Here is a 23,339-nt window from a genome sequence, read left to right as displayed (position 1 = left end):
TTTGTGAACTTGCTCAGGACAGAGATTAGAGCCCACAGCCTAGCAAAGAGCTGTGGCATACACTAAATATTTGTTGAATGAATGACTTAACTGAATGAATAATGAATCACTGATTATCTTTCAGTTTTATCCTTTCATCTTGTCTTGCCCTACTCAGGACAAGCTGAAGAAAACATTTCGAATTTGTTCATATCTTGCATTTTATTGTGAACTCCTAAACGAGCAAACTTTGGCATAATGGAAGCATTAAGAGGCAGCATTCGTTTTCTGGTTGAATTGATTTTGGCCAGTGTTCTTACTCAAAACATTAAAAAGCTTCCTAGACATTAGAGGCTATATCTATACTTAAATAGATATTTTGTGGGTGTCTTTAAAAAAAAAAGTCGAGTTTCTTAAAGATAAAGGAGTGTTGTAATCTTAAAACAGTGAGCTTATCCACTATAAAGAAAAACACGTTTTGAAGCACATAGCAGCCACAAAGAGCTTAAAGAAAATAAAACTTTAATCAGATCATGTGGCTCCTCTTTTTCAAACTCTTCAACAACTTCCCATTGCACTTAGGATAAGATCCAAAATCTCTAATATGAACCACAAACTTATTTGTTAATTAATTCAAGAAATATTGGTTGAGTGCCTATTAGGTATCTTAGGTCAGGAAAATACCGTGGCGAAGGGGTGGGGCAAAGCCTTGGTTCTCACGGAGCTTACACTTCAAGGGATGGGGGCCAGCCAGTGAGAAGAATGACAGACTATAAACGTATAAATAAAATCAAATAGAGTTAACAAATAACAAGATTACCTTTCTTTGTAATGAGCACTACAAAGAAAATAGAATATTTACTAGAGAAAATAAGCTATTTGTTCAGTTCTCCGGGTTCCCTTTTATCACTCCAGGGAATTTGTACAGGTTATTCCCTCTCCCAGGGCTCCTCTCTTGTCTCCCTCCCATCTCGAACCATCGTTCTTCCTTTAGGTCTCTGCTAAAAATGACAGCTTCTTTTGGTTAAATAGTCTTTTATATACTCCCCATTGTACTTTCATGTTTCCTTTGTAATGTTCATTTCATTTATAAGTATCTGTTCAATGTCTGTCTTGCCACAGCACAGGTCTTCTCATCTATGGTCCACTTATATAGGTAGTGATATAACACCAGAGACCAGCACACAGTAGATGATTTTGCTGAAATGAACAGAAGATTGGGAATTTTTAAATTTTTCCTGTTAAGGGTCACTTGACCAAGAAGGGGTAAAAATCATCTGAAGGTCACAAATACATAAAAAGCACATAGGGGCTAGGCACAGTGGCTCATGTCTGTAATTCCAGCACTTTGGGAGGCTGAGGCGGGAGGATTGCTTAAGACCAGGAGTAGACTAGCCTGGGCAACATACCGAGACCCTGTCTCTACAAAAATAAATAAATAAATAATAAAAGTACATGGAAAGGAAATGCAATTAGGTTGAATGGAATCTGCATAAGTATTTAGTGGGTTCTAGAATGGCACTGCCACCATGGGATAAGTTGTTCTGAGAAGTAAGAAATCCTAGATATTGGACGTAAACTGCCCTATGCTTATAAAAAAGCATGGAAGAATACAGGGAGAACAAAGTATATGTAAAACATAGAAAGAGTAAGTGGTAGGGGAGATACATCTTTTTTCAAATTCAGACAGATTTTTATTTTATAATGAAAATGGATCTCCCTCTTTCCAATACCAAGTAATACATGCACATTGTAAAATATCCAAGACAATACAGAAAGAGGTAAAGAAGAAAGTTAACATGATTGATAATCCTATCACATTCTATTTGCATGCATACTCAACTAGACTTTTTTCTAGGTATATTTATGCATATCAGTCAAGTAAAAATGGAGTCATACAGGGTCTATTGTGAATTGTTGTTTTTCATTAAAATTGTAACCTTAATATATTTCTGGCTTTAGCTATTGTTTTCCCTAAATGTAAAACCTCAAACTATAAGCTATTGATTTTTAATGGCTATGTAGTAGCCCATTATATAGATGTACTGTATTTAGCTAATTACTGTTGAATAGTTTATTTTTGAATATTTCGATGTTACAAACCACACTGTGATTAACATCTCTGTACATTCATTACATACATCTTTGCAAATTTTTTCACTTATTTCCTTAAAATGAATTTCTGTATGTGGACCTGTTGGTCAAACAGTATGCTTATATTAGGTCTTTTGATACACAATACCAAATTGCCTTAAAAAACTTTTATCGATTTGTACCACTAGGATACAAATGTGTCAGTTTCCCAGGATCTTCGTCAACACTTAATATTATCCATTTTTACATTTATGACATCCTGATAGGCAAAAAAAGAGAAATCATTGTTTTTATTTATTTTCCATTTTGTAAAAAAAAATTAAAATTATCATGGGAACTTAATAGTTGTATTTCATTGTTTTGATTTTCATTTTTGATTACTAGTGAGGTTGAAGATAATTTCATCTGGTACAAAGTTATTTGCTAAAAAAGAAACATATTTTCATATGCTTCTTGGCCAACTGTTTTCTCCTTTTTCTAATTGCCCATTTATGTCTTTTGCACATTTTAAAACAGGGGTATTTATCTTTTAAAAATCAATTTATAATAGCTCTTTATAGACTAGTGATATTAGCCAAATGTGTTACCATACATATAGCATCTTTGCCAGTTTGCCAAATCCTTTAATTTTATTATGAAGTAAATATATTACGCCTTAGCTGTCATATGCTGTTTAAATTACCTTTTGTCATTTGTCTTTTAACTTTACTAATCTTGTGCTTTGACATTTGGAAGCTTTACTTTTATATATCAAGTTGTTATTTACCCATCCTTTGCTTTATAGATTTTATGTCATGTGTAGAAAGTCCTTCTGCATTCCCAAGGCTATAGAAATATCTACCTACATTTTCTTCCACTTCTTTTATATTTTACATTAAGCCATACATGCCTCAATAATATGTTAAGGAGTGGCTAATAATATCATAAATTGACTATCAGGCTTAATGGTAATTGCAGGCCACTGAAGAATTCATTTTACACAGTCTAGGTAAACATTCTAGTGTATGATTATGTAATATAAGACAAAAACCGAATAGAGACACCGTACCTAAATCATACATCACACTGTCAAAAATGACAATGTCAATGAGCCTGCTGGGATGTTGAGCAGGTAAGTATGAGGGATACTGTTTTAACTACCTGGAGTGAAATCCATGCTGAAGGGGGAATTCTCTCCAAATATTCTATTTGAGGGCCAAATATGTGGGGACACAATAGTGAATAAAACAGAGAAGTTTGTTGCTCTTAAAGGGTAACGTAGACAAACATATTTTCAGATTGTTTACAGCAAATAAAACAGGCAAGGGAATGGGGAAAGTCCTTATTTTAGATAGGGTGGTTAGAGAAGACCTCTCTGGAGAGGTGATAATTATGAAGCTTGGATGATAAAAGCACATGTGAAAGTAAAATATTTCAGACTAGGTAAAGTAGTTGAGGTGGGAAAATAGTAAGAAAGCCAGCGTTGCTGTCATGTTATCAGAAAATACAAAAATGGGAAACAGAAATACCCTAAAAACTTAGGAAAGGATGTTTAACTGTGACATGCTGTGTGACGCATTCCCTCGATTCCGTCAGGTGTTACCATCTAAGAAACGCCTCCCTTAACTGTCCTTTTACAAATTCCAACGTTATCAGATTTTCCCACCCTTTTACAATTACCGTCTCAAAGAGACCTCACTGCAATTCCCATTTACCCCTACAGGGCACTTTCCCGGCCTTCTTCCCCGCTTTATTTTTCTCCTTAGCATTTATCACCAACTAACGATATATACTTATTTTTAAAATATTGTCCACCGCCCCCATTAGAGATCTACGAGAACTGGGATTTTGAACTATTTTAATTTCCTAGTTCTCAATTTTGGTCAATTTTAATTTCCTCGGCATCTACAGCGGCACTTGACATACAGTTGGCGCTCAATAAATACATGTTAAATAAAACGTAGGATGCTGTATGAACTTGTCTGGATTGTGTGAATCGATGCCAGATTAGACAAATACCACATTTCTCACTCTCTGAAAAGGCTTCAAGCAGCCAGATGGTGACGTCCTTCAGTTTTCAAAATGTGAAAGCGAAGGTTCCCACAATTCTCAGAACGCGAATTTCTCGCCACAATTCAAAATGGCGGAGGAGGGTGGGGCCTGTCACATGGTGGGCGTCATAGCAGTTTTCCTTTTCCAAACTGCTGCCCGCCTTGCCGCGTCGTCTGCCGTCCCCACCTCCTCCCGCCGAGCCTTTTCGAGGACTAGACTGGGATTGGCTCACAGGCTGGGAGCCGAGCTGCGGCGCAGGGACGCGGCATCATCACTTCCTGTTGTGGGCAGTCGTTTCCTGTCGCCGCTTGGTAACAATGGGGAAGATAATGGCTGCCTGAGCAACCTCTCCGAGCAGGCGCTGGGCTAGAGGCGGGTCTCAACCAGCGACTCATCGGAGGCGGGTTTGAGAGCGGCGGCAGGGGAGGAGGCGCGGAGCAGCCTCGGCGGCGGCAGTCGAGCCTACTGAGTGGGATCCTGACCCTAAAATCGAGTAAGTGAAGACTTGGGAATCCTGTGAGAAATGAATGTAGAACGACGGGAAGACAGCAGAGCAGCGGCTGCCGCGTTCTCTCAAAATGGCCCGGGTGACGCGTCGTGGCGGAGGCTCAGCGCCGCCTCCAGACCCCAGGCCCATTGCTGTGGGGGGCTCCGTGGCGTAGTCGCCGCTGCCATTTTAGTTGGGTGGTATAGTCGATGGGCTCTTTGAAGAAGGGGAAGGAGGTGGGTAGTACTTCTCCCTCAGTGGCCGCGCGAGCTGCCGCCTGGGCCCTCCGGAGCCTTAGGAAATCAGGGGAGGCGGCTTTCGAGTTTTGGCCTCGGGCGTGAGAATCTTAGAATGTCTCGTGTTTTTCTCTTCTCTGTTCTCAGTAGATTTCCCTCGCCTCCCGCGTTTAAATGGCAGGCTTTAGTTTGGGAAAAGGGGGGGGGGGGAATCAGGCTTCCCTAAGTTACATCCTAGGAACTCTTGGGCCTTTAGATTTCCACCGATTGCAAAGCCCCATTTTGAGCCCATCTGCAGGGCATTACCAATTAGACGCCCCCTGAGGCCCCGATGACATCTTCCCTGTGTATCTGAGGCAAATGTGGTTTACTTCCTTGCTTGAATAACACTGGCGTATCCTTTGCCAGGTATCTCTGGAAGGATTCCCCCGCCCCCCCCCCCGACTGCCACCACCACCAAGAGGGAGGGTAAAGCCATTGCGTTTTGTTTTTCCCTGGGTGAGGATGGGAATTGGGCCAAATTATTTTCAAGTTAATTTCTGTTTAATCCGCCAACAACCCCCCCCATAAGACAGCCCAAGGGTCTCGGCTTCTGCGGGCGGTACCTGCCACGTACGCCATAGCTTAGTAACTAGTATTAACCGGTTGGGCTTCTGCTTCCTGAATACTCAGTCCCTTTTTCCCTTATGCTGATTAATTTCAAGATGGAGGAGACAGCCACGTTCCTTCCCTAGACAGTTTCACCATACTTATTCCACAGGTTAGTCTGGGAATCTGAGCCTTAGCAGACTTGTTATTTAGGTCATTTTTTCGTTTGTGGGAAAGAGGACGTGTTTATATCAGATTGTCAGCCACCATTTGCAAGGCCTCACAGTAATTTTTTACTGGAAGTAAGGAGCCTGCATTTCCTGAATCAGAATTAACCACAGTGCTTTTGGCTGATTGAAAGGGAAAGAAATAATAAACGTGCAATTACTAATCATTTATTTCATTCTTTGTGATTATAGACAAAATAACTACTCATGTTACCCATTAGGTACGTTATGTCCATCCTGGAGAACTTAAGAGCAGACAGGCAGTTATAGACCCCCCATCAATTTTCTGAACCGTAGAACTATAGATTAAGTACCCAGAAAGACTAAACTAAACACTTTAAAATAATGTTTTAGGACAGTCTCTTCTTACTGAAAAATATTACAAACATTTTTTGACCTAAGATGTCCTGTTGATTTTTAGTACTTTAGTTCCTGCCTTAGACTAGCGTAATGTGCCAAATAAGTCCTTGAAAGTGACTATTAGATTCTGAAAATTAATTACTGGTCTGATAAGGAAAGGCCTATTTTAAGCAAGCTTATATTAAAAAGTAGATCACCTCTCAGCCTTTAAAGGAAATCGTTTATCTAACTCCTGGTCCCTTCTGACCTTGGTCTCCCCAGATATACTAATATTGAATTAAGTTGGGTTATGGCATGTGTGTAACTAAAATACATAGGATGTGTATTTTTTAGGATGTGTCTATTTCAAAGAAAATGTGTATCTTATAAAAGAGGAAGAATAATGGATTCTTTTTTTTTCTAGAGCAGAGAGTGAAGAAAACTAAAATCCAGTTTATTGTATTTCAATACTATGTCATAACAGTCAGGTAATTTATTTTTTGTTGCGTCTCCTGATGATTTATATGTAGAATGCATGTTTACAAATATTTATTGTTCTGTTTTGCAGGCCCTGTAATTGGATGGGCTCATTGATGTATGTTAGTTGGCTTCATGATGAAAATTGTTACTTTTCACTGGGAATTCAAAGGGTAATGTTTCTGGGTACCTGGAACTCACCAGTGGCTTTATCTGTGAATATTACTTTTTAAAATAATGTCTGAAGTTTACCAATACCTGTATAGAACAGAAAGAACAAAAAAGAAATTTACTGCCTTAAATCATTGTTGAAATGACATGAATATAAACAAACAAAATAACATTTAAGTGTTTATTGGATAAATGAAATGTCAGTAGACTACCTCACAGAAATACAGTCTTACATTATTTTGTGTAGTGCTTGTTTTTTTCCTTTAAGATTCAAAAAGTCCTAATTGATATATGATACTCTTAATTGGTAGTAACTCATTATCATCATCATCATTAAGGTAACCACATAATTTATTGCCCTAACCAGGTACTTTTAAGAGCAAAAGGGACTTTATTAATCATTATTCCTGGACAACAGGTGCAAACCTGGAATGTCCCAGGAAAACTGGGATGAATACTTTAGCAAAAATGAGTAACTTCTGACGAAGGCCATGTGCTTTTTTACATGTATTATTTTATACTCCTCACAGCAAAGCCCCATAAGGACTGTTTTACAGAGGAAACTGAGACTCACAGAGGTTAAGTAATTTGTCTTCAGTTAAATAGCTAGTAAGTAGGGAAGCCCTCATTTTATCCCATGCTTGTCTGACATTAAAGTCACTAAACTTTAATGCCTCTAGACTTGTTTACTATCTAGTTAGATAGGAAAGAATGAAAATGAATGATTATGATTTTTAAAAATCTGTAGTTTGTTGCATCAAAAACTTTTGTTAATACTAAAAAAGGGTAATCTTTATGAAGCAGGTGAGACTTAGCTAGTAATCCTCCCCTTTTTTTGTCTGTTACAATTGTCTGTTACAGTGATTACTGCTCTTGATATAATTTGATAAACAATTTAAAATCAGAAATGGTTTTAAGAAATACTTTAGGATATCTTTCAAGTTAGTGAGCATGTATTGAGGCCTTAAATAATATAGTAGGTCAGTGGGAAATCTGTGTCTATGGAATTATAGCATGTGTACGTTAATTTTTTCATAGCCCTGGTGGATTGGAAATAGAGCAAATCACTGATCAGCCTCCTGTTCCCTTGATTAACTGTAGAGTGAATAACAAATTAGAAAGTGATAAGTCTTCTGTTAGACCCAGACCATTGAGTTACTAGAATTTTGGGTCACTGTTAGTCTTGTTTCTTAACACTTTTTTGTAATACAAAGGTTTCTAAAACCTATGGCCCATTGATTTCAGTAAGTATCCAGTTTACATAATACATTGAAGTTTTGGTAACCAGTGTAAAGAAAGCAATAATACTTCTGTGTCCATTTTTTTCCTTCATTTTTTTCTTAAGCTTGTACGTGAAAACTTCCCAGATAACGAAGCAATTCATCAATTGAGGTGTTTTTGTTTTTAACAAATACACCTCAGTTTGGGGAATATTTATGAACTTCCTTCTGAAATACTTAGTTGGTATTTTTGCTGTAGATTTTCTCATATTTTAGTACTCCAACCTAAGATTTTAATTTCATTAGTTAAAATAGCACCCACATATGTGTGAGATGAATATCTGTAGGTAGCGCTTGGTGTATTATATAGATTTGTGTACCTCTTTAAGTAATTTCACAACTACAAGTTGAACTGCTGTTATAACATTTGACAGGCTAATGGTGTTTGTGTAGTGATGAACATGGTACTTTCTAGGAGAAGGGAGATATTTGTGCTTGATGTTTTCAATTTTTTCTGGAATGAAAAAAGTCCCTTTCCTCTTGATTTCCACTTGACTGTTGGAAGAAGGGAGTTAACTACAATTTCCATATATATGTATATACATTTTTTTTCTACTAAAGTTCCCTTTAGTGTCAATTATAACTAAGGTGACCATATAAATTATCTAAGGTGGGACACTTTTGAGCGTGAAAGAGGGCCATATTAATAATTATTTCAGCACACTTGTAAACCATTAATTACTTTTCTGGACAAACCAGGGATGCATGGTCGCCTTCTTCATTCCACTTTTATATAGGAAAATGTGTATGTTCTGGAAGGACAGTTGTCAGCATGTTTGGTCTTAAATACAAAAAGTGTTTTCCTCAAATAATATAACAGTGATTGGTGTAGATGAAATTTTGTTTTTTGGTCAAGTGATTTTCATTTTTAAAAATTGCCTCTTTTTGAAATGTTTGGTTTTTTGATGGAAAAATCTTATGTTCTTAAAATAGTACCTTAGTTACCAATGAATACCAACCTTCTCTCAGTGATTTTGCAATAATAACTTTTTAAAATAAGCACATGACCTTTTGGGTTTTTGAGTCTTTTTTAACTTGGGAATAATGAGAGAAGGAAGTCAAAATTGAGTTTATGGATAAGACCAAATTCTAATTTAGTGATGTGGCTCAATAAAAGAACATGAAATGGGTAATTGAAGATTAAATTCACTGTCTAAATTAAAGTACTTGAGTGAGATGAAATGTCATCATAATGGTTTCCTTTTTTAACTAACTTGACCCTAAAATTGGCAGCATTTGGCATGGTCTTCAGTCCTTTGATTTACTGAAGTTTTTAATACTCTTTTGATTTAACTGTTTAGAGGTTTAGAGGGTTATAGTAGTCAAGATTGTTTGAGCTGCAAGTTAGTAGACGCATGAGGGACATTCCTGAATCTTTTTTGTTTTTCTCTGCTGTTATTTTCAAGTGGTAAAGATAGAAGGATATAAGTGAGGCTAAACTAACACTGCCATTCAGATAATATTTTATAATCTCTTAATACTATAGTAGAATCATCAGTGGTGGATGCCTTGGTGGCATCCTCTGATAGGCCACTATTGGAAATTTTCAACAAATTGTGTAGTTGATGAGCTGTATTCTACAATAAGGAAAGACAGTGAAACATCAACCCTGTCTAGTTTTAAGAAAAATGCTTTATACTTGTTTAAAAAAGACAAAATAGTCACATAAAGGGAGATGGAAGGGCATAAAGAGTTAAATGGTCATGAGAAAAGCACAGCTTCTCACTTATATCCTAGTTATTCATGTTGTTTCCTAAGCTTTATTTTTTTTGGTTTAATACTGTAATGTGACCTAGATTATATCTTATTCACAATCACAGATTCATAGAGCTAGAAGATACCTTGTCCATGGTTTAATCCAGCACTCTGATATTGATGGTAAATTCTGAAGTACAAGAAGTTAAATGAATTGGCCAAATTCACATAGCAAAGTTACAGCCCAAGACTAGAACTCAGTGTCTTTTTCCTGTCAGAGAGTTGAATTCCACCCCGCTACCCATGTATAGAATAAAAAATCTATCTAGTTGTAAACCATTTATTTGTCATAACTGCCATAAAGTTTTAATTAAACATTCTATATATGAAGAATCCCCAATACTTTTGATGCCTGCATATATGATGATACTGTATGTTCTGACCTCAAATTCAACAGTTCTTTGTGATTTAACTTTTATTTATTTATTTAATTTTGTAAATAGAGGTGGAATCTCACTGTACTGCCCAGGCCGGTCTTGAACTCCAGGCCTCAAGCAATATTCTTGCCCCGGCCTCCCAGATTGCTAGGATTACAGGCATGAGCCACTGTGCCTGGCCCAATTTAACTTTTTTAAAACTTCAGTTTTTATTTTGGTGATGGTTCCAAGAATCACATATCACTAACTCTTATCTCTTATGAAGTTCTTAATAAGGCTCTGTTGAAAACAAAATGATTTATCCCTCTTTTGTCAACGTGACATTTTTGTTGTTGTTGATACCCATGATTTTTTAAAAGTTGACATGTCTTGCTTTAAAACTTTGGGTTTGAGTTTGGAGCTTGAATGCACACTTATGCATGGTAAAAGTGCTCAGCGTAATTTAGTAGTTGGTTGATGTTATGTGACCTTAATTCTTCCCTCCCACCCAACCCCCCTTTTGTTTTTAAAAAAGTAATTTTTTTCAGACTTAGTAGAGGTGGCTTACTTTTTGATACTTACACAAGCATTTGACTTAACGTTTCAGAATTTAGTTTTGTGAGTCTGTTTTGTTAACAATATTTTTTGATGCTGTAAGTCTCCTTGATTGGGTATTATGATGTAGTATGTCCATTAAATATAGTATGTGTGTGTTTGCAGCCAGGCGCAGTGGCTCTTGCCTATAAGCCCAGCACTTAGGGAGACTGAGGCGGGAAGATCGATTGAGCCAGGAGTTCGAGACCAGCCTAGGCAACATAGCAAGATTCCCTCTCTTCAAAAAGTTAGCCAGGCATGGTATCATGCGCTCATAGTCCCAGCTACTCAGGAGGCTGAAGCAGAAGGATCACCTGAGCCCAGGCGGTGGAGGCTATGTTGAGCCATGATTGTGCCACTGTACTCCAGCCTGGACAACAGAGTGAGACCTTGACTCAAAAAAAAAAAAGTATATGTTTATACTTAGTACTAGGTGTTCTGCCCCATTAGTATTGAGCAGTGTTTTTTTTTTCACCCCATACACCTAGAGGGCAATACTGAACAATATGTTTTAAGTGAATTTTTACCTTAACAATATCACAAAATTAAGGTCAGGCACAGTGACTCACACTTGGAATCCCAGCACTTTGGGAGACTGAAGCAGAATTGCTTGAACCCAGTTTGAGACCAGCCTGGGCAACATAGTGAGATCATGTCTCAACAAAAAATACAAAAATTAGCCATGTGTGGTGGCACTCGTTTGTAGTCCCAGCTGCTCTGGAAGCTGAGGCAGGAGGATCCCTGGAACCTAGGGGTTTGAGGCTGTGGTGAGTCAGGATCATGGCACTGTACTCCAGCCTGGGCAAGTGAGACTTTGTCTCAAAAAAAAAAAATTGTAACAGAAGTTGAGATTATTACCAGTGCCTTAAAATTTTCAAAGTGAATAAAATCTGTTTTAAAATTCCCTAACTGAGTAGATCTCAGGTATGGTGTTCTTGCTAGCCTTTCTTTCCTAGAACTACATTTATCTGATACAGTCCCATTCACTTACCAAATGAGTAGTTTTTTGAAATGACTGGGAAAATTTTTTAATGTACCTCCTTGTTTCCAGGAATGGATTTGGATATATTCGCACAAAGAACTCCTAAAGAAATAAGGTTAATAAAATATGCTATTTATCTAAGGTGCAACTGTATTTAAAACAAAAATACTAAAAGTTGACTTAAATGTAAGTCCTATTGGGTTCATGCTGCTTATAAAAGATGTTTTGTCATTTTGAAGTTTTTCATACAAGAAATAAACGTGCTATAAAAAGCTCACAGTGAGATTGAATAGTTTAGTCACGCCTATTGGGATTGAAGGAATGTGTTTTAAAGTACAGAGCAGTGGCCCCCAGCCTTTTTTGGCATCAGGGACTGGTTTAGTAGAAGACAATTTTTCCATGGATGAGACTGGGACCTCATCGGGCATTAGATTCTCCTAAGGAGCACCCAATCTAGATCCCTCGCATGTGCAATTCACAATAGGGTTCATGTTCCTATTGGAATCTAATGGCTGCCACTGATATGACAGGAAGCAGAACTCCACTTGCCTACCACTCACTTCTTTGTGGCCAGTTCCAAACAGTCCTTGGACCAGGGGTTGAGTTCCCCTGGTATAGAATCATGAGATACAGTGTGAGGCAGTTGACTGGATGTGGAGTCTGGTTGATGGAGACCTGGATTTAATTAATACGTTTTTCAACTTTCTAGCCACGTGATCTTTGATCAATCACTTATTCTCTCCATTCTTCTGTTTCTCATCTGTAGAGGTGATTTCTACTTCATGGGATTGTTGTGAGAATAAAATGAAATATAGATGAAAGGGCTGTGTAACTATAGGGTGATGAATATTGCATCTAACCAGGGGGAGATCTGAGTTATTTCAGAACAATTTCATTCTTCAAATTACCATATGTTGTTAGTAATCTCAGAAATATTCAGGTTTAAAAATGACTGATGCTAATCATATGCTCAAGCCACAATTTCTGACTTATGCACATGAATGTTATAAATTAAGAGTGAAATAACTAAAATAGATTTATAATCCTCTTTTATGATAATGTTGGAGGAGTCCCCAGGAGTATATAAGGATTCTTTTTTCCTCTTACTAGTTAAACTGGAAATGTACCACAGTGTTGTTCACCATAAAGTAGAATCTGGAGGCCTATTTTGTTAACAATTCTTCACTAATACTTTGACACCAAAATGAAGAAAGATTTTTATTTGGTCACTTGGACTATAGTTCCCTGACAGCTTTGGCATGCTTTAACCTTTAAAATGTTTTTTTTTAATTTAGCAAGCAGTAGTGGCGTTACACCTACCTGGGGCAAAACTTGGGGTTTAGATGTATTACATTTTTTCATTTTATGCCACTTATGTAATTAAGGACTGCTTAAAATGAGACCAGACTCATTGGGTATATGAGAGTAAGATTAGTTTATAAGGCATTTAAGGGCATTGCTTGCATTCAGAATTTCCTTTTTCTTTCCAAATATGATTACTTCTAGTTCAGAGGACCTCTGCAGATGTTACAGCCATAACTCACCCCTTAAATGTTCCTATAGGGTAGAGATGCCTTGCCAGTGCTGAAATCTCTTGAACCCCTCTCCCAGCTCAGGGGAAATGCAGAATTAAGGCAGAAAGGATGGAGGCTTTGGGCAAAAGTGGGTAAGCAAATTAGATTTTCCCCCTTAGTCCTCTGACAACTACAGGAAACAAACTGTTTCTTTAATGGAAACCACTTTGCAAAAAATAGTATATTCTTTTTAATGAAACCTTGCCAGTTGCTTGCAGTTTTGAAATAACAAGTATGGTGCAGGAATATCATGTGAGGAAAATAGTTTCCTTGATTTTTTTCTGGCATATATATATGGGAGGGTAGGAGAAAGGAAAGCATTATACTATTATGGAAGTAGTAGTAATTTGGATTTGTTCACATATTGCTTTGTGAGTATGTCTCACTGTAGAGATTTTGAATTCAATAAAATTTAAATTTAAATCCCTCTTGTGTGAAATGGAATCCAAGCTTATCAGGCAGGAGCGGCTTAGGATTCAGTAATCACAGTGTCAGGAGAGTTGAATGGAGGTATAATGTTTTTGTCGGTAGTTTCCATGTAGGAAATTATAGAAGTACTAAAAGGTAAAGAGTGAATCTTGAAGATTTCTGAGCCTAGGAAAGAATGATCTATCCCATGTATATTTGTGTATTTTTTATTATTATTACTATTATTAGTATTATTATTATTTTAGAGACAGGGTCTAGCCTGGAGTGTAATGGCACAATCATAGCTCACTGTAACCTTGAACTCCTAGGCTCAAGTGATCCTCATTCCTCAGCCTCCAGAGTAGTTAGGACTATAGGTGTTTGCCACCATCCCTGGCTAATTACTTTTTGTAGGTAAGGGATCCCGCTATGTTTCCCAGGCTGATCTCGAACTCCTAGCCTCAAGCAATCCTCCTGTCTTGGCCTCCCAAAGCACTGAGATTAAAGGAGTGAGCCACTGTGCCCAGCCTTTTATTTATTTTTGAAAAAAAAGGGATGTACAATTAATGGGTTTATAGAGCATGGATAATATATTGGGAACATTTGAAACTCTTTCCTTATGTGAGATTTCTCTACCTTGCAATAAAATACTTTTAAAGTTGTGCTGTCCAATATGGTAGTCACTAACCACGTGTGAATGTTGGACACTTGAAATGTGGTTAGTGGAACTGAAATTTAACTTTTTTAATTTAAATTAAACTGAAGTAGCATAAAATATATTTCCACTAAACACAACTTTATTATTTTGGTAGAACTACATTCCACTTTATCTGTTGAAAGTTTAGCATCCAACTTGTGATGTGCTGTAAGTATAAAACACATATCAGGTTTCCAAGACTTTAAAAAATACAAAACATCTCAGTGATTTTTTTCATATTGATAACATGTTGAAATGATGTTACCTTGGTAATGTTGGGAAAATGAGCTATATTAAAATTAGTTTCATGTGTTTTTACTTTTTTAATGTGGCTGCTTGATATTTAAAAATTACATATATAGTTTGAATTGTTTTCGTCAGGACTGCTTCAGACAGTTAGATTATTAAGGAAAATAAGTTCAGTGTTTACATTGGATTTGGTTCAGTCATTTAAATATCCAGTGTGCAAGGTATTGTGCTAGTAGTCACTAGTTTTAAAGGGACTATAATTCTGGTTCTTTCCCTAAAGGAAACTACTTGGGAAGAGAAGATACATGCACTTCAAAAATATAAAACTTCATGGAAGACAGGAAGTGACACTCTAGTGGCACAGACAAGTGCTATATGCAGAGATGGATGGAAAATTGCTAGCTGAGATAGTAATAGCTTCTTAGGAGGTAAGATTTCATTGGACCTTGAAGGGTGAATGAAATAGGCAGAGACTAGGAAGGGGCTGAGAGACCAGCAGTAAAGTGTAAAGGTAAAGCACAAGATATGTTAGAAGGTGAGGGTTTGGGACAACCTAAGTGGATCAGTCTTGGCAAAAAAGTGTTATAACTTGTGTTACAGGAGTATGTACTTTAATATGACCCTAGACCAGAATAGAAGATCAAAGAGATTGGCTGGGCTCCATGCCTCAGCCAGTAATCCCAGCACTTTGGGAGTCTGGGGCAAATGAATTGCCTGGGCCCACGGGTTTGGGCCAGCCCAGGCAACAAGACCTCGTCTCTACAATAAATAAAAAATTAGCCAGGCATGGTAGTTTGTGCCTGTAGTTCCAGCTATTCGGAAGGCTGAGGCGGAAGGATCACTGGAACTCAGCAGGTCAGTGCTGGAGTGGCTGTGAGTATGCCACTGTACTGCAGCCTGGGCAGCAGAGTGAGACTCCAACTCAAAAAAAAAAAAAGGAAGACTTACTTTATTTGCTTTCATATTTTTTTCAACTGTTGACTCTAACTTGACCCTATGGTTGTGCTCTTTTTCATGTTACACCTCTCTAAATATCTGAAGATTGTAATTATGTCCATTTTTAGTCTGTCTTCAGGCTAAATATCTCCAGGTAGTTCATCCATTTCTTTTTTAGCGTTCCCAGGTTTCTCACCATCTGGATCACTTAGATACTTTCTCATGTCTGTCAGTGTCCTTTTGAAGATATTTTCTAAGTGTTTCAGATACTCCACATGTAGTCTCAGCAGTAAGACTTTCAGTGGGACTGTTAATTGCTTTTATTTGAACACTTGTCCATGAAAGCAACCTGTGATTCTGTTAAGTTTCTTAGGTCAAACAGGGTTTTTATTGAGCTTGTGTTAGCTAAAAACTTTGACATTGTTTTTACGTGGACTGCCAAGACAGGTTCTTCTCTACTCTGTACTTTTACTATGGGTTATTTTCACTGATAGTCCTTAATAAAGTGTTTAAGGTAGCATGTTTATATTATCTATCTTTATTTCAATCCGTCTTCACAGTTTGCTAATAATTCAGAATATTATTTATCATGTACATCTTCTATGCTAACTCCCAACTTAATTTTGTTTGTAGATTTGTTAAGCATGTCTTGGGTAGATTTATCCAAGTGGTTCATTTTAAAATGCTAAAGTTAACAGGGCTGTTTGCAGGTTAACATTGCTCCGTAGTCTTTGAGGGAGGTATTCAGCAACTGTGAATCTATTAAACTGTATTGTCATCAAGCCCCTTACTACTCAGTATGATTATAGGTTCAGCAGTACCACCATCACATGGTGGGTTATTAAAAATACAGACTTGGCTAGGCTCGGTGGCTCAGCCTGTAATCCCAGCACTTTGGAAGGCCGAGGTGAGTGGATTGCTTGAGCCCGGAGGTTTGAGACCAGCCCGGGCAACTTGGCGAGACCTCATCTCTACAATAGATTTTTTTTTAAATGCAGAATCTCAGGCCCCACCTCCAACCTACTGAATCAGTCTGTATTTTAATAAGATTTCCACATTTCTATGTACACTGAAGTTTGAGAAGCACATTTCATCATAATGATAGTAAGAGAAATTTCAGATCCCGTGTAGAAACCAAGTCAGTAAGTCAGCAGTGGTATCCTGATGTACCTATTAAAGAGGTTCTCAGCCCTGACTGCGAAATAGAATTACCTGTGGAATTTAAAAAATATGTGTGTTTGGCCAACCCCAGAGGAAGCTCCTCAGGTGATTCTAATGTGCAAGCCAAGGTTGAAAAACCATCCTTATGGTAAAGTAAATGAGGTTAATTTGGCAATGAACCTCACTCTGGTAAACATAATTTCTTCTACATGTTTGCAGTTTATTTGAAGCTCTCTTACAGAATTTCCCTCTAGGTTTATTGTCAGATTTTACTGCTCTGAAGTTCGCAGACCTCACTTTTGTTGAGGATTGGATCATTTTTTAAAATCTAGTTCTTTTGTTGTTGTTGTTTTCTATGGCATCTCAAAGATTATCGTTAGAAGTCCTGCAGTCTTGGCTAGTTCTCTTTGAAAAGTTTGTTTTTTCCACTTTTTCCAGTTGGAAAGTGATTATCATTGAATAAAATAGAAACAAAGTAGAAGTTTTGTGACTCTACCTTCCAGATTCTGTTAACATGCTGGACACCCACTCCATTCTCAGTACAAGACTTCTTTCTTGTTTCCAATTATATTTTTTAAATCTTTCCCATATTTGTGTAAATTTTGTTCCTTCTGGGCCTTAATCTCCCTGATGCTGTTCTTTTGAGTCAGGGTCTCAATTCCATTGCCCAGGCTGGAGTGCAGTGGCACAATCATGGCTTACCATACCCTCGACCTTGTGGGCTCACACGGTTCTTCTGCTTCAGCCTGAATAACTGGGACTATAGGCATACGCTAGCACATCCAGCCATCCAGTTAATTTTTTTGATGTTTTGATTTTGAATTTTTGGTAGAGGCGAGATTTCATCATGTTTCTCAGGCTGATCTCAAACTCCTGGGATCAAGCAATTCTCCCACTTCAGTCTCCCAAAGTGCTAAGATTACAGGTGTTATCACCATACCTGGCCCCTTAATGCTATTCTTAAGACTTTGTGCCACTCTTGTTTGTAACTGTCCTTGGCAAGTAAGTTTCCTGTTATCTTTGGGTCATGTCTTTCAAATGTCAGAACTTACCAGACTTCTTTAGAAGATTTCTATTTTTCAAGCCTTGTAACCGTACAGCTATTTTCAGAACTATTTACTGATCCTTCATGAGTGGATTAGTCTTAACATTCATGTATTAGTGTTCAAAATATTAACTGCTTTAAGAACATTAGCTGAATGTTCATCACTAATTTGAGAAACTATAGCTGAAGTTTATTTATTTATTTTGAGTCAGGAGTCTCACACTGTCACCCAGGCTGGAGGTAGTGGCATGATACAGCTACTGCAGCTTTGACCTGCCGGGCTCAGGTGATTCTTCCACCAAGACTACAGGTGTGTGTCACCATCCCCGGCTAATTTTTTTGACTTATCATAGGGATGAAGTCTCGCCATATTGCCCAGGCTGGTCTTGAACTCCTGGGTTCAGGCCATCCTCTTGCCTTTACCTCCTAAAGTGCTGGGATTAAAGGCGTGAGTCACTGCACCTTGCCTGAAGTTTCTTTTTTCTTACGTGCTTTTCTGTATTTTTACAAATCGGCTGCTTTTACCATTTCAATACCAAATTGTATTACTTGAGATGCCTGTGGAAAAATTTGGCTTCCTTTATTTATTTGGTTTTGGTGGGGGATTTTGCATGGTTTTTTTTCCCCCGGTTGTTTTTTAGTGTCTGGCCCATATAACATTTTTATGAGTCTTTTATTTAAGCTGCTGCTCTCTAGTCTCAAAGTTTTAAGTATTATAAAATCAGTATTTGTCAGAAATTTCTATAATTTAGTTTTAATCAGAATTAAGGAGTCTTAGTTATGAGACTAGGAAACTCTGAAAATATTGTGGTCTCCCTGCCCCCTTCCTTGACATGCTCATCTTACTTAAGCAATGATAGGATCATTCTAAGAATAATGATCTAAGGAAAATGGAATGGAAATCTAGGTGTGCCCATGTCTAGACTAAAATTTATTTAAGCTTTGCAAGCAAGTAGAGTTTGATAAGATAGGCATGTTTGTATTTTTATATCTGGAGGAGGGTTTTTATTTTTCTCTTTAGGATTGTTTTGTGAACATTCTGGTACTTCATGTGTTGTGGAGGGGGTTAAATATTACTACTGATATTGAAACTACCTTTTTTCCCACAACAAATTTTCATATAGTCCTAGTCTGTTCAGGCTGCAGTAATAAAATAATCATAAATTAGGTAGCTTAGCTTATAAACAACAGAACTTTATTTTTCACAGTTCTAGAGGCTGGGAGGTCCAAGACTGAGTTGCCAACAGATTCAGTGTCTGGTGAGGGCCCAATCATAGATAGCTGTCTTCTCACTAAAACCTCCATGGCACAAAGGGCAAATGAGCTGTCTGAAGATTGTTTTATAAAAACATTAATCTCATTCTGCAGGGTTTCATCCTCATCACCTAATCACTTTCCAAAGGTCCTACCTCCTGATGTTACTTTGGGGGTTGGGATTTCAACATGTGAATTTTGGGCAGGCACAAACATTCAGACCATAGCACATATGTTCATGGAATTAAGTTTTGTCTATGTGAATTGAAGGTGAATCTAGGGATGGAAGGAAAATAGAGTATTTGTTTGTAGTTTTTCTGTATTTTAGATTGTTGACTACCACGTTTTTCATTGATGTGTGGTTAATTGAGAGTGTCTGGAAATCTGCTAACATTCTAGTTTCTTTAATCTTGTGCAAATGGTAAATGATAAATAAGAATTTTTGACTAAGTTTATGTATTACCTGGAGCAAGAGTTAGCATACTTTTTCTGTAAAAGGCCAGATAGTATTTTAGGCTTTGCAGATCAAAAAGCAAAATTGAGCATATTATTTAGTTAGTTATATTAAAAGAGGGAAACCAAATTTCCACAAAATTTTTCTTGACAAAACTCAAAATGCAATAACATTTGAGTATAGTGTTTTGTAATATAGGTTTACTAATGAGATGAATGACATTCTTTTTGAGGGAGTAACATTTTTCTTAATTGAGATTCAAAGTTAGTGTTTCTACCAATCATTTATAAATGTCATCTACTATTGCTGATCAAAATAAAATTTTACATCTTTCATCTTTGAAAATGTTCTTTCATGCATATAGGCACTACTATCTTAAGCAATCTATAAGCATATGACTTTAATGAGCATATTCATCTTTTAGAAGACACTTATAGATTCTACTCTTAATATTTACCTTTTGTCATATCAGTACACTGCAGAGTTATCACTTCCAGTTCCGGGTCAGATGTAAGCTCCTCAGTTGCACAGTTAAGTGGATTTTGAAATAGCAAAAATTTTTTGCACTTACAATAAGGGTTTACAAAATGCTTCTGGAACCATAGTTTGGGCTCAGAAAACATATAAGCATTGTTTGCTTTGTTACTTTAGGTTTGGTTTATTAAGAAACATAATCAAGTCTATATCAAAAGCTAATTTGCCAAGCCATTTATTTAATAATAGTTATTGAGGACAATTCTTCTCATTAAAAAAAAATTCCATGTTTACCCTGAGTACAGTAAAACTTTGCCAGTGTTAAGCCATCAAATGCAGTCTGGTAGAGCAAGTCAAGATTTCTGACAAAACTACATGGAACTGGCAACGGTTATGTCCACAAACGTGAAGTTATCATTAACACTACTGATTCAATCATGATTTATCATCATGATTTCAAATATTTTCTGCAGGGTACTTGTTGATGGATAATAAAATGAATATCTGTAGGCTTTAAACACCTTAGATTTTATAAGCTTTGTAAGTTTCTCTAACTAGGTCTCTTTTTTTACTCTGTACATATTTTTCCCATTTTATTTGTAACATATCTAGTTAGCAGATTCTGCTGACTTAGTGTTTTCTCAACTTCTTTGAAAATATTCTCACCTGTAGTTGTTTCGTGCAGAATATTCACAGAGGGTACTTCTGCAGTTGAAACTCCTTGAGTAATCAACAACTAAATAGTATCAGTTATATTTGTCGACTCATCAAGACCCAAGGCGAAATCTGCTCCATCATTTGCCTTGTTTCTTTAGTGGCATTGCTTTCAGTATCCGCAACATCTTGTACAACTGTACTTGGCAAAAGGGCAGTATTCTTAAGCAAGTTTATTTTCTCGACACATTTCTTCAGCTTCTGTATTGAAATACAATTTCACTAACTTACCATTGATGAACACCTTTCCTTTCTTTAGCCAACAAATGAGCCACTTGGAAATTTAATTTGGTTGAAGGCTCATTTGTATTTTTTATTTTTGTGAAGAAACACTTTATGATGAGATTTTAAGTTTTCTAACTTTTTAGACTTCAACTTTCCTGTGAGTTAGGGATATTGTGACTAGTGTTTACTCTGATAATATCAGTGTATATTATATTACTTTAGCATAGTTATAGTGGCTTTGTATGATAAACACATTATTTACCATCTAATCTAATAACAAATAATCCTTTCTCTGCTGTGTCTTTAAGTATGACATCCAGATCTACTTTTCTTTTCATCTGACAAGAGTGTACTGGTAACTTTTTAAAATGTCACAGTGTGATAGCACTTGAAATGTTGTCAAGTTATAACTGTATCACTGCAACTTAGAGTGCACAGAGCAGCAATGCAAAGCAATAAGAATACAACATATAGTCTGTCATAACTGCTCAACTCTGCCTTTAAAGCACAAAAGCAGTCATAGACAACATGTAAATGAATATGTGTAACTGTTCCAATAAAACTTTATGAACACTGGCCGGGCTCGGTGGCTCAGCCTGTAATCCCGCACCTTTGGGAGGCTGAGGTGAGTGAATTGCCTGAGCCCACGGGTTTGAGACCCGCCTGGGCAGGCGAGACCTCATCTTTACAATAAAATCAAAAAATTAGCCGGGCGTGGTAGCGCACACCTGTAATTCCAGCTACTCGAAAGGCTGAGGCAGAAGGATCACCGGAGCCCAGCAGGTCAAGGCTGTGGTGGCCAGGAGCGACCACTGCACTCCAGTCTGGGCAATAGAGTGAGACTCCAACTCAAAAACAAACAAACAAAAAAACTTTATGAACACTGAAATTTGAATTTCATGATTTTCACACATCACAAAATGTTATTTTTTAACCCTATAAAAGTATAAAATAAAACCTTTCTTAGATTGCAAGGAAAATAAAAATATGCAGTGGGGCTGGATTTGACCCAAGGGCTGCGGTTTGCCAACCCCTGACCTAGTCTTAGTATAACAGTGCTCTTTAGGAGCTTTTCTGTTATGAAATTTTATTTATTTGAGGTCTTAAATCTGCATCTTGACCTACATTCTGGATTTTCGCATGATGAAAGTTGTTGTATAGACTACATAGTGACTTGTTGTCAAGTTTGGTCTCCTTTCTCTTTTTAGATAATTTTCCACTTGTTCATCAAGATGGAAAACTCAGATTCTAACGATAAAGGAAGTGGTGATCAGTCTGCAGCACAGCGCAGAAGTCAGATGGACCGATTGGATCGGGAAGAAGCTTTCTATCAATTTGTAAATAACCTGAGCGAAGAAGATTATAGACTTATGAGAGATAACAATTTGCTAGGCACCCCAGGTATGCTACATGTAATTTAAAGACATACATGTAAATTGTTGGATTTTTAAAAAAAAAATACTTTAACCTGTTTTAAAGATATTTCTTTAGCCATTATGAAATACTATTTAATATAGGGGATATGGAATGACATTTACTGCTATATTTATTACCTGATTGTATTCACTTGTGTTTGGAATTATACTATATCAGAGATATTTTTTAAGTTATTACATTATGAATTTTTGGTGAGCTGAATTAAAAATGAAGCTAAACAGTCTTTTTGCTCTTGTTTTATTTAACTTACTAGATATGGATTCAAGTGTAGGATAGCTAATTGGAACTTAGATCCTAGGACAGACTTATTCTATTTTGTCATCTCTGATTTTCTGAATATGTCCCAATTGTTATCCTCCAGAGCTAGCCTTGGGTAAGATAGCAATTAGAACTTTGTGCTTAGTTATTTTCTTTACCCCACTAAGTCCCATTTAATTCTAGTTAAAATTCAGTATCTGTCTTCTTCATTTCTGCTTAGTTCTACTAACCTTTAGGTGATTGCTTAAATTTTAAAGGTAAGGTTTTAAGACTGGGCATAGTGGCTCATGCCTACAATCCCAGCACTTTGGGAGGCAGAGGTGAGAGGATTGCCTGAGCACATGGGTTTGAGTCCAGCCTGGGCAACTGGGCGAGACCTCTTCTCTACGATAAATCAAAATAATTAGCTGGGTGTGGTGGTGCACACCTGTAGTCCCAGCTACTTGGAAGGCTGAGGTGGAAGGATCGCCTGAGCCCAACAGATCGAGGCTGCGGTAGCTGTGATTATACCACTGTACTCCAGCCTGGGCGACATAGTGAGACTCCAACTCAAAAAACAAAAAGCAAAAGGTAAGGTTTTAGCATGAATTTTAAGACAGGGAGTGCATTTTGATCCAACAATAACAGACTTAAATCAGAATGCCTTTGTTGGAGTTCTAGTCCTGCTCTTATTCAGTGTGGCTTATGGCAAGTCAGTCTGTTTCCTCATTTTAAAATGCAGATAACGCCGGGCTTGGTGGCTCAGCCTGTAATCCCGCGCCTTTGGGAGGCTGAGGTGAGTGGATTGCCGGAGCCCGCAGGTTCGAGACCCACCTGGGCAACTTGGCGAGACCTCATCTCTACAATAAATCAAAAAT

At 37.3% G+C, this 23,339-nt stretch overlaps 1 protein-coding gene across 3 annotated transcripts in view; it reads left to right on the top strand.

Moving 5' to 3' along the window:
- The first annotated feature begins 4,525 nt into the window (after positions 1 to 4,525).
- Positions 4,526 to 23,339, top strand: part of RLIM (ring finger protein, LIM domain interacting) — a 28,801-nt gene continuing 9,987 nt past the window's right edge. The window contains exons 1-3 of one of the 3 annotated variants that reach the window (XM_008051929.2): positions 6,416 to 6,469; positions 14,805 to 14,952; positions 21,996 to 22,188. In XM_008051929.2, coding sequence (XP_008050120.1) covers positions 22,020 to 22,188 — 169 coding nt within the window. In that variant the 5' untranslated portion in view covers positions 6,416 to 6,469; positions 14,805 to 14,952; positions 21,996 to 22,019. Of the gene's footprint in view, positions 4,598 to 6,415; positions 6,470 to 14,804; positions 14,953 to 21,803; positions 22,189 to 23,339 lie in introns of those variants that run through there. The other 2 variants (XM_008051930.2, XM_021709511.1) reach the window with 2 other exon arrangements.

Source organism: Carlito syrichta, unplaced genomic scaffold (assembly GCF_000164805.1).
Source record: "Carlito syrichta isolate Samal-C Ts95f unplaced genomic scaffold, Tarsius_syrichta-2.0.1 Scaffold246489, whole genome shotgun sequence".
NCBI lineage: Eukaryota > Metazoa > Chordata > Mammalia > Primates > Tarsiidae > Carlito > Carlito syrichta.
Note: the sequence above shows the minus strand (reverse complement) of the source record. Positions and strands in the feature narration are given on the sequence as shown.